Source organism: Dipteris shenzhenensis, chromosome 3 (genome assembly GCF_047967505.1).
Source record: "Dipteris shenzhenensis isolate YYH24624 ecotype China chromosome 3, Dip_SZ_1.0, whole genome shotgun sequence".
Classification (NCBI taxonomy): domain Eukaryota; kingdom Viridiplantae; phylum Streptophyta; class Polypodiopsida; order Gleicheniales; family Dipteridaceae; genus Dipteris; species Dipteris shenzhenensis.
In genome coordinates this window covers 3,833,392-3,850,138 of record NC_141598.1, presented here as the reverse complement: position 1 = coordinate 3,850,138, position 16,747 = coordinate 3,833,392, and the positions used below count along the sequence as shown (strand labels likewise).

General features: G+C 42.7%; 1 protein-coding gene across 8 annotated transcripts in view; it reads left to right on the top strand.

Moving 5' to 3' along the window:
* The window catches only part of LOC147903244 (uncharacterized), a 74,274-nt gene that overhangs the window by 23,170 nt on the left and 34,357 nt on the right, over window positions 1-16,747 (top strand). For 7 of the 8 annotated variants that reach the window (XM_087372664.1, XM_087372660.1, XM_087372661.1 and 4 more), the window contains one exon: window positions 5,674-5,809. The exons of the other annotated variant lie outside the window; for it this stretch is intronic. In XM_087372664.1, the coding sequence (XP_087228790.1) occupies window positions 5,674-5,809 (136 nt within the window). The remainder of the gene's footprint in view (window positions 1-5,673; window positions 5,810-16,747) is intronic. 8 annotated transcript variants of the gene reach the window in all.

Genomic DNA, 16,747 nt, shown 5'->3' with positions numbered 1-16,747 from the left:
AGGCACATTTGGCAAAGATTCAATTGAGTTTATGCTTTTGGGCTGTTGCATTTTGAGCCATTGATTTTGTTTTTTGAGCAGTGGGCAGCTTGCATCAATATCCCGGAAGGGATTTGTGTTGTGCACCTTAATTCCTATTAAGGGAAGTTTTGTTGGGATTTGCTGCATTTTCTTTGGCAGTTATGGCCCAGAACAATCCCAATGAAGTGTTTGGAGTCCTCACACAGGAGGATAAGTTGGATGGTACCAACTACTCCCTATGGAGTGGGACTATGTCAATGGGGTTGAGCCACGGCCAGAGAACGTGGTTGCACCTGCCACTCCTCAACAAGGTGGAGGAAGGGTTAGAGGACAAGCTCAAGGTGCAGGACAAGTGCTAGGTGCAGTAACTGCTGCAGCGGTGGCTCCTACACAGGAACGGAAAAGGTGGGATTCGCGTGATGCACTAGCACTTTCAGCTATCTCCCTTTCTGTCAAAAGGTTTATCATTCCACACATTCGGTCATGCAAGACCTCAATGGCAGCTTGGGATATTTTGGAGAGAGTGTTTTCAGCCCACAATGATGCTAGGGTCTCTTTCCTGAAGAGAAAGTTGACTCATACTCATATGGATGAGGGTGACTCTATGTCTGAGCACCTCACTAAACTTTAGGTTTTGAGAGAGCAATTGTTGAATATTGACGAGATCATTCAAGATTCAGAGATGGTCACTACCACTCTGAATTCTCTTTTTGAGTCTTATCTTGACTTTCACACCTCATTGAATTTGTCATTGAGGGGGGGTGACAACCCTCTCACTTGTCATGAGTTGATAGGACTTTTGTTGCTGGAAGAACAAACCAAGAAGAACATGGCTTCACAAGCTGGTGAACATGCGATGCTTTCAAAATTCAAGCCCAAAGGGAAGGAGTAGCATAAGCAGCATGCAAATCAGCCTTCACATCATCATAAAGTTGATTCTGGACATGTTTTTGAGAAAAGATCAGACGATGCAATTGCAGTTTCTACTCCCACTACTCCTATGCAGAATGCGGAGTTATGGCATGCTAGATATGGGCATATGAGTTACGGCAGCTTTATGACCCTTCAAAAACATTCTATGGTTGATGCTTTGCCTCCTTTGGAGTCACCTCCTCCTCATGCCTGTGAAGGGTGCATACTTGGGAAGATGCACACGTTTTCCTTCAAGAAGGATGGTGCAGTACGAGCTGTTCGAAAATTACAGCTCATTCATAGTGATGTCTGTGGTCCCACGAGGACTCCTGCATTGGGTGGTTATCTCTATTATGTCACATTTATTGATGACTACTCAAACTACACTTGGGTTTATGGTTTAAAGAAAAAATCAGATGTGTTTAAGCATTTTCGATACTTTGTGGCAAAGGTTGAGAATGAAACAAGACTCAACGTGCAGACATTATGCACGGACAGAGGGAGGGAGTATATGTCTCATGAATTTGAGGCCTATTTGAGAGAAGGGCATCACACATCAGCTTACAGTGAGGCTTACCCCTCAGCAAAATGGCAAAGTTGAGCGGAAAAATCGAACTCTTATGGAGATGGATAGATGCATGCTTACAAGCAAAAAGTTCCCTCACCGGTTTTGGCTTGAAGGTGTCATGTGTGCCAACTATGTTTTGAATAGGGCTCCCACCTGGGCTTTGAGAACAAAGACTCCTTATGAAGTTTGGCATGGGATAAAGCCCTTAGTGGATCATTTTCTTGTCTTTGGATGTGTTGCATATGCCCATGTGCATGTTGAGTTTCGACATAAGCTGTCAGACAAGGCAATTAAATGCATATTTGTTGGGTATAGTGCAGAGAGTAGATTTTTGTTGGTTTTGTTGGTTATCGTCTCTACAATCCTGCTTCATGCAAGATTTTTGTCAGCAGAGATGTAATCTTTTCAGAAAATTCAGCACATACACAAGCTGAAGTTAATGTGCCCGCTTCTTCTACATCAGATGATGTTTTTGAGGGATTAATACCCGTTCGCTTCCGACATCCTTGCTGAAAATCAAATTTGCAGCAAGCTCCTCATGTTCCACATGCCTCGATTCAGCCACAGGTAGTGGAAGATGCTGTCGGGCAAGAGATTACAGAAATATAGGCCGCCAAATCAGTTCCCAATTGGTTGCTCCAAACTATCAAGGAGAGTAAGCTTGATACTCCTTTGCCTGGCAGAACTCGTAGTGCAATAAGGCACGAAAGGGGGGCTCTTTCTGTTGAATCAACTTATGCAAGTACTCTTTTTGATGAAGAAGATTCTGATAATTTTAAAGAAGCTAAGGACAATGTACATTGGATGAATGCCATGAAAGATGAGTTAAAGTCCATTGAGAAAAATTAGACCTGGAATCTTGTGGATTTGTCATTGGGCAAGAATGCCATAGGTACGAAATGGGTTTTTAAGCTAAAAAGAAATTCAGATGGGTCCATTGACAGGTACAAGGCACGGCTGGTTGCAAAAGGCTATGCTCAGAAGAAGGGCATCGATTATGAGGAGACATTTTCTCCTACTTCCAGGATGACCACTATTAGATTAGCTATTGCTATGGCTGCACATTTTGATCGGAATGTTCATCAGTTGGATATAAAAATAGCTTTTCTTAATGGAGACTTGTTAGAAGAGGTTTATGTCAAACAACCTCCTGGCTTTGAAGTTTCGGGTAATGCACATAAAGTTTGCAAGCTGCATCTCTGGAAAAAAAAAAGTTTGCAAGCTGCATCAAGCTTTGTATGGGCTGAAACAAGCCCCACGTGCATGGTACTCCAAGATTGATGCCTTTCTGACCAGCAAGGGGCTTCATAACAATCCAACTGAAAGTACCCTCTACACCAAGAAGGATGTGGGGGATATTTTGGTCATCATTCTTTATGTAGATGACATGCTGCTCATAGGGTCACATGAAGAAAAAATTGCAGATTTCAAAGCTGAATTGAAAGCTACATTTGACATGTCAGATTTGGGCATGTTATATTTTTATTTGGGGATCCAATTTTTACAAGAGAGACGTGGCATTATTATGTCTTAATCCAAGTATGTGCAAAAACTCTTGGATCGGTTCAATATGCAAGATTGCAAGCCTACAGCCACTCCCATGGAGCCAGGGCTGAAGCTTACTATGTATGATGTAGGTGAATCAGTAGATGCCACACTCTACAGCCAGGCTGTTGGATGCCTCATTTACTTGTGCAATACATGGCTTGATATTCAGTTTGCAGCATCTCAGGTGAGTAGGTATATGCACAGCCCAAAGACAACACATTGGCAAGCTGTAAAACGTATCTTTCGTTACTTGCAAGGCACAAAGTCTTATGGCTTGATGTTTCCCAGGGGGTGACTTGCAAATGCATGCTTACAGTGACTTAGATTGGGCTGGATATTATGACTCTAGGCAGTCCACAAGTGGTAGTTGTTTCTTTTTGGGACATGCTTGCATTTCTTAGCTCAGTAAGAAACAATATACTGTGGCTACTTCCTCATGTGAAGCTGAGTACAGGGCAGCTTTCACAGCAATAGTTGAGTGTGTATGGCTACGCCGCTTATTTGCTGATTTGGAGGGTCCTTCAATTCTCACTGATAGTCAGAGTGCTATAGCAGTTGCAAAGAATCCAGTGTTTCATGCTCACATGAACCACATTGAGGTTCATTATCACTATGTCAGAGAGAAGTTGCATGCAGGGGAGATCAGTATGATCTATGTCTCCACACATAACAATGTTGCAGATATCTTCACCAAAGCTCTTCCACGTGAGAAGTTTGAGACATTTCGCAATGCCCTAAACTTATCTTTGTTTTGTGATTGATCTTTTCCTTGTAGGGGGGTGTTGGAATTATTGCCATAATTCATGGAAGTGACCAATGTGTAGTCAATAAGTGAGTTAGGGGCACTTTTACCTCATTAGAGGTTCTCCCTAACCACAGCTAGGACCCTTAACTACGGTTAGTGGATAGGTTTAGGTTTTGACACTTGGACAAAACCTTCACCTCTCATCTGTTTTGCTCTATTCAGTACGTTTGTTTTTGCTCTCCATCAAGGAGGCTATTACATTGTCTATGCCAAACGAGTTGTTGCTTGGTGTAATTTGTCACGGGCAAGCCAAGATTTTGTCGTTTGACCATCTGGCTTGTTTGAGTTTTTCACTTGCCCAAATTATTTCGTGGAAATCTTGAAATTGCTGGGTTGGGTGATACTGACCTGGTTTGCTGCGGAACTCGCATTCTTCTTCCTAACAGTCTGTAATTTGGTTCTGAGGGCAATTTCCCCTCACTAGTGGTATCTCAAGAATTTCCCCAGCAACCCTTGATTGCGGATGATCTTTGTTCCTTTCGTTTTCTAACAAGTCACGCTACGCCTGTATTGAGGATGTCGTCTAGAGGTTTTGTAGTTGCAAGCCGCGATCTATGCATGGACTTTCATGGCTGGTGCAACTGAAGTCTTATGTTATTCACGATGACATAATTGTTGCTGGCCCGTGACCCGTTTAGTGCAACGATTGTCCCCTCTTTAATTTGTTGTGCCTCTCTTCTCTTAGCTTAGAAAAGAGGCTCTAATACCAGGTGTAATGAACCAGAATCTCTATTTATCCTTAAATTCCTAATTTTTGTCTGGTTTGTGTAGACACGAGAACTCTACTGCTGTTCAACAAGCCCTCCTACAGCATTGATGCTGAAGTGAGTGCCCTTGTGACTTCTACATTGGGTATTTCTCTCCCTATCTGACTCATTTACTGTAAGGCTGACTAACTATGTGCGTCTAGGTGCTTGCTTGGATGGGTACTGCTACGTCCCTATGGAAAGGGTGGAAGATGGGACATGACCACATGAGTGGTTACACCTCATTTCTCCCTAAGACGTAGGTTAATCCTTAGACCTTAGGTACTAGAGTTTCTATGGTTCCTTGACCCCTCTCCCTACACTTGACTATTCTAGCCCCTTTTTACCCCTAGGCAATGACCTACCACTTAACACAACCTTATCTCCCTCAATATGACTCTGATTTTAGAGCCGTTTGAACCAATGTTCTTCTCTTGATTAGCCCCATTGATTAGCATACTAATTTGGGCAATATTGGGTACTCATGCCCTTACATAATATTGAGAGACTTCGCCTGATATGCAAAAAATGTGCCTTGATGCTCCAACAGCTCATTCAGCTAGCATAGCCACAAGCATCTCGTATCCTCTTTGGGGTCTTTGCCACAAGATTACAAGGCCAGCCATCAAAAATTCCTTATTACTTCTTTGATGGGCTTGGATCCTTCCATGGGTTAGAAGATGGCATTATCATTAAGAAACTTAATCTTTCTAGGTCAATGGCATCCGCTACATTTTTATAGAAGCATATATGCTCGTTTTTCTCTTCATTGTATTCGTTGAATACATAGATATTACAGCTAATTTCAATGTAGCCTAATCATTAATGTCAAGTGTGCATGTGGTGTGAATTGAACACAACCTAATCAGCAATAATTTTTCTTGAAGTCCTACTCTCTTGTGTAGAAGTCTCCCTATTCATAATAAGTTTCGCTAACGAGGCTGGTGACTCAAGTGTCATTGGTTTTTCTAGTTTTTAATAGATGGTTCTTTTCTTGGGGGGGAGGGGGGATGAAGAGTGTCTTTGATGTCTGACTTCTTTTGTTTAAAAGATTATATTTCTTGACATTGTAGTTACAAACTATACCTTACAAAGGGTGATTTCTTCCTCCTTTCGGCACGTAAGCGGAAGAAAAGCAAGACCAGCAATTATATTATTTCTCTTGATGAGGAAGACATTTCAAATAAAACTGGAAACTATTTTGGAAATGTAAGTCCATGTGGGTGACTTTATCCCGTTGAAATCGTTACTCTGTGTGGTTTTGAATATCTTGCAATATTACATTTGAGCATTAAGTTCGTGTATAATTTGGTACATCGATAGAGCAATTATCTTCATTACAAATAACATAGCTAGATATGGGCAAGGCCACTTTACTGAGTTACAAAATTAATCTTCTGACTTCTATTCTCTTGATTGTTGTCTGAGTCATTTTTCTCACTATGATTTTGCATATTACATGTGAAGTCTAGTTTGTACAGGTATTTTACACTTTAGACAATGTTATTCAAGGGTCAGAGAAGCTTCAGGTCACGAGCACTCTTCAATGTCCATATTGAACAAGGAAAGCTCTTTAGCCTTAAAATCTCAATTTGATAAATAGGGATGATGTAACCTCATATGGGAGATAAAGGGACACCTTCATTGTTCTGACCTCTAGTAGCATTATGCACTCACCTTATTAGATCTAAGTATCATATGCAAGGCAATACAAGGATTGATGTGATGTCCATTTTCTTGGTCTTACAAGATCACTAAAAGGTCAAAGATATTTGCAAATTATGAGCATTTCTCTTTAGAATCTAAAAATCAAACTCGGTAGGGTTTTCCCTTTGCTTGAAAGAAAATGTGGTGCAGGCATGCCTTATGACACAACATATTGGTTTTAACTTGTAAGATTGCTATTGTAACTCACAACCCTGTCACGGATATAGTTTATAGCATCACTCAACAAGATCCAACACCACTTTCATTCGAGAGACAGCTTTTTATGTAGTGTGCCTATGAGTCAACCTCCAAGAACCAGGTCCTAATCAATGGCGCGTCAAAGATTGCGGAGCCCATGCTCTCATACAATCATATATTCGTTTATATTTAGCAAAATTCTCCAATCTCGATCTATGGTTGCCAACCCTAAGCGACCCCTTAACCATTGCCTCCTTAACCCAACCAAGGAAGGCCAATCATGGTTGTATGATACACCCTCCATTAGGAGCTTATGTTCAGAATAGGATTGCCCGATTTGACTAAAACTATGCTCTTCCTAGTAGAACACTTTAATGCACTATACATTCTCCATTAGGAGCTTATGTTCAGAACAGGATTGCCTGATTTGAGTAAACTATGCTCTTCCTAGTCGAACACTCAAATGCACTATTCTACTATGCTTGTTTCCAATCTTGTATTTCTTATTTGTGCCTGGAATGAATGTCAACTTCTTCGGCTTAATTAGCTTATCTGATGAGATGAAATTGTATTCTCTCTGGTTATTCTTCTCATAGAAGATGAATAAACTCTTTCATTGGGTTGGACATGTGGTAAATTTGTTTCGCTATGAAAACATCCACAATTATGCAGAGACAACAGTCTTGCTTCTTTTGGGCTTGTTCAATTTGGAGTCTCGGAATGACAAGGTCTCTTTGAAACTAGGTCAATCAATTGGTCCTATTGATGAGTAGGGGTAGCTCTTCGGCAAGTTATTAGTGAAGTAACATGCTTTGTCTTTTATGAGTAAGTCAAGCCTCGAGTGTTCTCCGGTAGGCCTTGTTCTACAAATCCTATCTCTTGACCTCTTTGTAAGTCTGAATATGATCTATTGTCAGAACCATATTCCTATGAACAATAGTTTGGATCACCGAGCACTTCTCTTGGTGCTAAAAGTGGATCTTATTGGAGGTAGTCAAGGACAACTAGCTTTTCCATCTCTTGAAGACTAGGGCCTATAGACTCAAAGAAGAACAATTGTCATGAAGGAAAAGACTCCTTGATGTTAAGACTCAACTACAAATGCCAGAACAAACCCCCCCCTTGAATACCATGCATGACCATCCTTGTCCACTTCTCCAAGCTTTCTTACATGTGGGATAATTGCTTCCATGCCACATGGCAATTCTCTCCAATAAAGCAAATAACATTGTATCCCTATACAGTTTCCCTTAGAATGCATTTTCACCAAACTTCCATAATTGAGATGTCCCAATCTCTCATGCCTATATAGTTATCAATAGTATGGTTATCATGCAGGTTGTCATACACAGTATAACGAAAACCATAAAAAATAACCCTGAAGCCATTTGTGGAGATGAGATGGAAAGCATATTTTTTTACATACCTGGAACATATAACACTCCACAAGAGTCACTGCATCCCCTGACACTAAAATGACCTGCACTTGGCCAACCGCTCTGACGGGATAAGATGCATTGTTTGCACAAGTGACAACACCCCTTTGGGTGCATCGTGCAAGGACTGAAATGGATTTCTGCAAGATGTAATGTGCGTAGAAGCACTGCAATATGACTGTAAATGTTCAAAAGCCCCACTTGCTTGAGGAAAATTGCACCAAAACGAGGGCAAATGGAAGAGAAGTCCCGCATGTGACTATACCAAGCAATGTCACTGCAAATCTGCATGCAGAATCGATTTGTCGAATGCAAATGGGAGCCCAAAATCAAATGCATTGACCAAAACTGCAAATATAACTAGAAATGACTGGTACGTGGAAACAGAGACAAAATGGAAACAAATGACAAAACCTGCAAGAAAAACTATTGTAGGCGCAATCAAATATATGGATCCTTACAGGTGTACGGATGGTGCCGCACAGCTGTACGGATAGACCTGTCTTGAGACAAAAAGGTTCAAGAATGTGCTGTAGCTATTTGAGCGTGCGTATGAATAGTCGTGTGCTCATTTTGCTTGCTAAAATGACCTAAAAAGCCTTCAAATGTGCTGTAAACCAGTTGCGACTACATGTAGACTCCAGCGAGCTGTAGCTGGAGAAAAACCTCACGAAGACCTCAGGAATGGTGACGTGACAACAGCCTTCTGCTGTCACGATTGGCGACGAAGCTCCATAGGGGACACCAAATCACATCGGCTAAAAAGCAGGTCAGGAGCTGAAAACATTGTCGCGGTACAGGTGCAGCAACAAATGGAGCTCCTACAGTTATGGGTAAGCGTGGAGCAGCATGGAATTGATGTCACGACTGGTAGTGAAACTCCAGGAGACTTGAACAATATGTTGCATGAGCTAAAAGCAGGTCACAAGCTGAAAACATTGTCACAGGACACAATAGTAGCGAATGGAGCTCCTACAAGTTACGGGTGAGTGCGAAGCAGCGTAGAACTAATACCGAACGAATGGTTGAACCATAGAACCACTGTTGGATGCGAGGAGCGGTGGAAGGAAGTTGGAATGCAAGGAGGAGACAACAAGCTGAAGGAACTGAAGTGTAATTGCAAATGGATAATGAGAAAGTACAAATGGTGGCCTAACTCAACTTAGGACTAAAATGTCTGGTGTGAATTAGGACTAGATGTCCCAATAGGACTAAGTGTCCTAAGTAATCCTGACCAGCTAAGAGGCAACAATGGAAGGTGAGGGGGTTGCTTTATACAATGGATGCAAGGAAGCTCCCCAAACTTTTGGAGCAAAGGGGCGTCCGCTATGTGTGTGTGCATGTGTGCTTCAGTAGGGGTGGTGGCACAAAAGAGGTCTAAACTCTTGGGAGCAGCCTATTGTTATGTTATGCTATACATAGAGAGGCATGTTCGCTCATTTTATTGTTTGAATTCACCATGACAATGAATGGTGTGTTGGTAAGGACATGGTGGTATATCTTCCACTACATGCACTTACTAAGCATGTTTGGGAGGGCTTCTTGTTGGGTAAGATGCATTGGTTTTCATTTCCAAAAGATGGGACTGTTGGTGCATCTAGGAAGTTGCATCTAGCCCATAGTGATATATGCGGGTCAATGTGGACAGCATCACTTAGGGGCTATTTATACTTTATCACCTTTGTGGATGACTTTAATAGACATACTTGGATTTATCCTTGAGAGTCCAAGTCCTATTTCAAGCACTTTCTTGCCATGGCTGAAAATAAGAGTGGAAACAAGCTCTTGAACCTTTGCACCGACAAGGGGATGAGTATATGTCCCGTGAATTTTCAGACTTTGTAGCAGCTCAGGGCATAATACATCAATGCACAGTAGCCACACACTCTGCAACTGAAAGAATAGGACATTGATGGAAATGGTCGCTTAAAGGTGACTCATTGCCCAACAAGTTTTTGTTTGATGCAATTTATGTGTGCCAACTATGTGCTCAACAGAGCACCCACACACGGGCAATGAAGACCATCACTCCTTATGAAGCATGGACAAGCCGGAAGCATGTGATTTCACACATGCGGGTGTTTGGGTCCTTGGCATATGCACATGTTCCCTCTCAACTGAGGCATAAGCTGGAAGATACGGTAGTCAAATGCATTTTCATTGTTCCAGGCTGGTTGAAGGCTCTGGAAATCAGGTTTGCCGGCTGAAAAAGGCCCTTTATGGATTGAAGCAGGCACCTTAGGGCCCAGGCATGGTATGCCAAAATACATTGACATTTGTTATGCCTTGGATTTCAGAACAGCCCCATAGAGGCCACTCTTTATGTTTGGAAGAGTGAATTAGATTTTTTGGTGGTGGGCAGGTTGCATTTCTACCTTGGCATCCATTTTGCTAGGGGGTATGAATAAAATTACTTAGTGAGGGGGGGGGGGGGTGCGGATTGGGTTCCAGCCTGTTGGTTCTAGGCCCTAATGTGTGTATGAGAGTGAAGGGAGAGAAGGATTTGCAATTGTAAAATAGTGGCATTGCACTCGACAAACAGATGGCATCAAAAATCTGTTTGGGCACTTGGTTTGCACCGGATTGCACACGCAGGTTTTTCACAATCCAAGTACATTGGATAGCTCTTAGAATGCTTCCAGTTTGAGGATTCTAAGCCGGTTTCTACACCATTGAAGCCAAGCTTCCATTTCTCCTTTGAGGATGGGAGTGACCCATTTGATGCTACCCTTTACAAGTAGGCTGTCGGCTGCCTTATGTTACACCAAGTTTGATCTGCAGTTTGCAGTGTCTCAGTTAAGCAGGTTTATGCACATGTCCAATGCACAGCATTGGCAAGCAGTGGAACGTGCCTTTTGATAGTTGAAGGCACACAGCATTTGGGACTGTTATATAATGATAAGTCTTCACTAGTCATGCATGCTTTCATGGGCAATGACTGGGCTAGTTTTATCAACACCCACGTGTCTCACAGTGGCAACTGCTTCATGCTTGTCTCTTCATGCATTTCTTGGTTCAGCAAGAAGTATCCTACCTTTGCTACTTCTATTTGTGAAGCTGGGTACTGGGCAGCCTTCATAAATATAGTAGAGTGTGTTTGTCTCAGCAAGTTACTTGCAAATCTTGATGTCATCCAGGCCACTTCTACCGTGGTCTACATTGACAGCCAGAATGCTTTGGCTGTTGTCTTTTTAATCACTGCTTTTAAATTCTGACTATGGCCTTTTTAGTGTTTTTGAGTGGGATGGGATTTCCATCTCATTGTCTGCTGTTGTATCCCCAATAGCCTTCATCATCAAGGTGATTCATGTGGCAGAAGGTCAACATGGATGTCTCGAGCTGCGTCTGATGTTCAGAGACAGTCTTCGAGAACCCTCCTCTTAGCCAACTTGGAAATTGGATGTTCTGCTGGAATTAGGGGGCCTTTCAGTGATTGTGCAAAAAGTTTACTCCTTGAGAGTCTCACTTTCCAGGAATTTCTGTTTATATTGAAGCCTCTTCTCTCAAATAGTCTTTACTAGGAAATTGGATGTTCTGCTGGAATTAGGGGGCCTTTCAGTGATTGTGCAAAAAGTTTACTCCTTGAGAGTCTCACTTTCCAGGAATTTCTGTTTATATTGAAGCCTCTTCTCTCAAATAGTCTTTACTAGATTTATATCCCGACGTCAAGAGTTCTTTTTTTTCAGGTTCGCTTATCTCAACATAGATTTATATCAGGGAACGGAAAAAGCAGGCAATGACAAGCCTTCTTCTACCCGGAATCCACAGAAGAAAGGTCACCCTGGCTGGAAAACCCTAGATCCTGCGGAGATAAGCTGATTCTGCTTTGGCACAGCCCCATAAGTAGCTTAGAATTGAACACCCATGCCTAGAAAGTTACCAAAATCAGCTGGCACAACCCGGAAGCCTCCAGAAATCAAATCGCAATCTCCCTGCACAGCCTGGATAGCCTAGAAACAAATCGCAATTTCTCTGGGACAGCCTGGAAACTCCTGAAAACAGACGCAATTTCTGTAGTAGCCTGGAAACACCTAGAAACAGAACCAGAATGAGGACCTGGAAACAGAATTGCAATTTGCAAAAAAAACCTTGGTAGAAATCACAATCTGCAATAGGCTCTAGATCTGGTGCGTTTTCCTCTGGCAGGCCCTGGATGCATTGGTACTGGCCCTGGCTGGTGACGATTTCCTCTGGCAGGCTTTGGAAGCTCCTGGTAAAATGCGATTTTGCTCTAGCAGCACCTTGCAAGCTCTGGCAGCTCACAACTGATGATCTGGCTCCTTTTGGAACCGATTTGTCAACTGAATTTAAAAGAAGGGCTCCCTCCCCCCTTTTAAAGCCCTATGCTCCAAAAAGCAGTGTTTTTTTTTAAATTGCACCACTCTTTTTGGCCCCTTTGTTGCACTTTTTGACAGTGGACACACATTCACTATTTCCAAGGGCCCACTTAGGAATTTTAATTCCCCAAGTCCCGCCCCATGGCCGGACCCTTGCGTCCCAGAGGCTCAAGGCAGTCACGCGCAAATTACGGGACTCACAAATCAATAGTCCCATAATTTCATGTCCTCGTGACAGACCCTCCTCTTGAAAGAAGGTAAACGTCCTCAATTGCCAAAAATTACCTGCAAAAGAAAACCAAGTGGAAACACTGAAACCGGCCTCTAATCACTCAGAGGGCAGTGGAACTAAACCTTTAATCACTTCAGCACTTATTTACAGCTCACAAAGCATATATCACAACCATTAACCATTGCATGATCACCATTTGGCATTTACCCATTTGTTCACAAACAAAACCACTGAAAAAGGGATGGAGGCTAGAATGCCCCTGCTCAACAGACATAGACAAGTGCACCCGATTGGCCCCAAACACCGTGGCGCCCCTTTCGGTATTTCTTTATATTTCACAGTGAAATGATTACAAGTTGCATCTGGGAGACCTTCCCTGCAACTGAGCACGCAGCCCCAATTCACTAGGCCTTCACAAGGCTTTCAAGCATATAACACCATCACATAAGTGCACTTAACCCGTAGGCTCAACCCAAAGGCATTCTCTTTTCTGAGTGCAATTCCATTGGCTGTCCAGATGCAATCACACTGCACCCCAGCTGCACTCTCTTTGAGTGGTTTCCAGATGGCATTCACAAAGCTTTTCAAAGCTCCAAAATAAAATCAGCAAAGTACCCAACCAAGGAATGACTCGTGTAGCACTGCCTGGGCACCTGTGAGCCAAGAAAGAGGCGGCACACGAGGCCAACCAATAGCTTATGGCAAAAAGAAATTGCAGTAGCAAAATCACAACTCACCAAGCCGTGAAAACTCGAACCAAGTCCTCAATCGCCAAGAGGACATAGTAGCCAATGCCCAATTGCATTCTCAACCAAAGAGGAGTGCAAAGGCATGAAGAAAGAGCATTTACAAGAGCCGACCAGCAAGAATTCCACTGAAAAATGCGAAAAGAAGCACTTCTATCGCGAAGAAGTGGGAGTTCTTGGGCTCAAAAGAAGCGTGCTTCAGAGAGGAATGCATTGAGAAGGTTTTGGAGAAGTTTCATCGCCGGAAAGTCCTCCAAAACTGAGAAAAACCAGTCAACCAGCGCGTCGAACCACTCGAAATTCAACAGAAAGCTGTAGCTTTGCAAGAGGAGAGGCCCAGGAGGCGGTAGAAGAAAAAAGGTCCAGAAAAAGCCACTTTTGCAAATTCGACCAGCAAAAGAAGTGCTCAGCTCTGCCCGTTCTACCAAACGCACGGAGGGAAAAGCATATCACTACGAAGGGGAGGCGGAGGGGAAGCCATCGGGCCAAACGGAAGTCGAGGAATCCAAACGGGTGAGGAGTTATGAAGAAAAACGGAATTCAGCTGAAGGAGGCTGAAAAACCAGTCCAAAATCTCAACAAAGGGAGAAGATGAGAGAGAAAACCACACATGTGAAGTTTAGAAGGCCCAGGAAGGTCCAGGAATGGCAAAGGAGCATGTAGAAGGCACTAGAGCCACCTGGAACTCTAGGGGGGCCACTGAAGGTACATGGCCCTCTAGGGGGCCCATTAAAAATGCCACATCATCATTTCCCAACAACCACTCTTTTTATTCCTTGGAATGCCTTTGGGCCTAGGGATTAATTACGCTTATGTGCTAGGCACCATGCCGCGTTTAATTACACATTATTAAGCCCACGCTTGGACTTTTAAAACCAAAGTTGTCACGGTCTTGTAGTACATTAAAGTACTTAGAATTTCACGCCCCCGTGACATACCCCTCTCTTGAAACAGCAAACCACAGTTTGCTGCCCCAAAACAGAGGAGCGAGCATGAAATATAGCATAAAAGAGTATACAAGAAAGCCGCAGCTATAGTATACAGAGACAGTGAAAATATGGCTAGGAGAGGCATGCATCTATATACTGCTCAAAATCTATGTGATCCTCGGCGATCAATAGTCAAGATGCGTCAATATCATGAAGTCTCACAGCAGAAATACTGTCAGCTCAGTATCTAGGATGAAACATACAGTGTCATCAAGTGACCTCATGAAATCACGGTGAGCCCGTCTGTACTGAGGGAGTGGAGGTGCTACCCCCCTCTCGAACATCAGGTAATGCTCCGGACGCTCGCTCTGTTGAACTACCTGTAGGAGCCTGGACCGCAGTCGGCTCTAATTGAAAAGCATCAAGGTAAAGCTGTAATATCCCAGGTGAATCTGCCAGTTCACCTTCCTCCATCCATTTCGCATCAAGTGATGGGTAGTTTTGAAAATTTACCAAGTAGCGACGGATAACTTTACCCTTGAGCTTTCTATCTCTGTGTGCCAGAATCTGCTCTGGGTCCAGAAGTTCATCCTGTTCTTCCACTTCAGGCTGCACCTCATCAGGTACATCCTCGGGAATATCTCCATGATATTGCTTTAATAAGCTCACATAAAAGGCATTATGTATCTTCCAATGTGGAGGCAACTTCAGCCTGTAAGCTACCTCGTTTATCTTTTCAGAATTCTAGAAAGGACCATAGTAACGCATGTTCAGCTTTGTGTACAACCTTTCCTTGCCTTTCTTATTTTTCAGCCTTGCCTTCTGAAAACGCAGCAAAACCCAATCACCTTCTGTGAATACCAATTCCCTGCGGTGCTTATCTGTTGCTCTTTTCTGCTTGTCCTGACTTCTTTGCAAGGCATATTTGATCTTCTTGTAAGCCTGTTCAAGGCTTTCCACAAAACGATTAGCTTCGAAGATTTTCTCTTTTGTATGCAAAATGGGAGGTATCTTCCTGGCACCTTCCACTATTTCAAAAGGTGCTTTACCTGTGGATGTGAGCACCATATTATTGTAAGCATATTCCAGCAAAGGCAAATAATGCTCCCATTTGCTTTTGTGGTCTGAGACATAGCATTTAAACATATCCAAGATGGTAGAGTTTTCCTGCTCCGATTGTCCATCAGACTGAGGATGAAAAGATGACGAAAAATTCAGCGTAGTGCCCATATTTTCAAACAGTCCTCTCCAAAAGAGGCTGGTCATCCTCGGATCTCTATCACTGATTATGGATTCAGGCTTCCCATGATACTTGAAGACATGCTGCAAAAACAATTTGGCCATTTGATCTGCTGTAATTTTCTTTCTTACTGGCACAAAGTGGGCTTGTTTGCTAAACCTGCAAATTATTGTCCACAATCCATCATGTCCAGTAGGAGTACGTGGAAGATCAAACACAAAATCCATAGCTATGCTTTGCCATGGTCTATCCGGAATTGGCAAAGGGTGTAACAACCCAGGTGCCTTCTGCCTGTCAAACTTTACTTTCTGACAAACCATGCATGTTCTCACATATTCTTCCACATCTTTCCTCAAAGATGGCCAATAAAAGTATTGCTCCACTGCTGTAATTGTTGCTGTAATTCCCCTATGTCCTGCATATGGAGGAGCATGACTTTCTATTATGACTTTCTGTCACATCTGATCAGTGACACAGAGTCGTCCATGCATCAAAATGAAACCCTCTTTCAACATATAGTGATCATGCCTTTGACCATCAGAAAGCTGTTCATAAATAGTTGAAAAATCAGCATCATTAACATACTGATCTTTCATCACATCTAACACATTGTTATAAGCAATGCTCACTGCTGAAACACTGGGTTTCTTGGAGACTGCTTCAGGCTGTGGTTTCTTGGAAAGTGCATCAGCCACGACATTTTTGTTACCCGGCACATGTACAATTTGAAAATGAAACATTGAGAGGAAGTTAGCCCATCTCATGTGCTTTTCAGATAATTTTCTCTGCGTGAGAAAATATCTAAGTGACTGATGATCAGTTTGCACATAAAAATCAGCTCCAAGAAGGTAATGTTTCCATGTGGTCAAAGCATGTATCACTGCTAATATTTCCTTCTCGTATGTCTGCAAGTACAATTCAGCATCTTTGAGAACTCTACTCTCATATGCAACCACTCTGCCATCCTGCATCAAAGTGCCTCCTATGCTGTTCCCACATGCATCACAAGCTACAGCGAAGGGTTTTGCAAGATCTGGCAAGATAATAACGGGTTCAGAACACAATTTTTGCTTCAGCTCTTCAAAAGCTGCATTTTCCTTTGGTCCCCACCGAAACGGTACAGCTTTCTTTTGTAAAGCATGCAAGGGAGAAGCAATTTCTGCAAAGTACTTTATAAACCTCCGATAGTATGAACACAACCCAAGAAAGCTTCTGACTTCATGCAGATTTTTCAAAATTGGCCAACTCCTTATGGCCTCAACTTTTGCAGGATCCATCTTGACTCCATCCTTTGACACTATATGACCGAGAAAATGAATCTC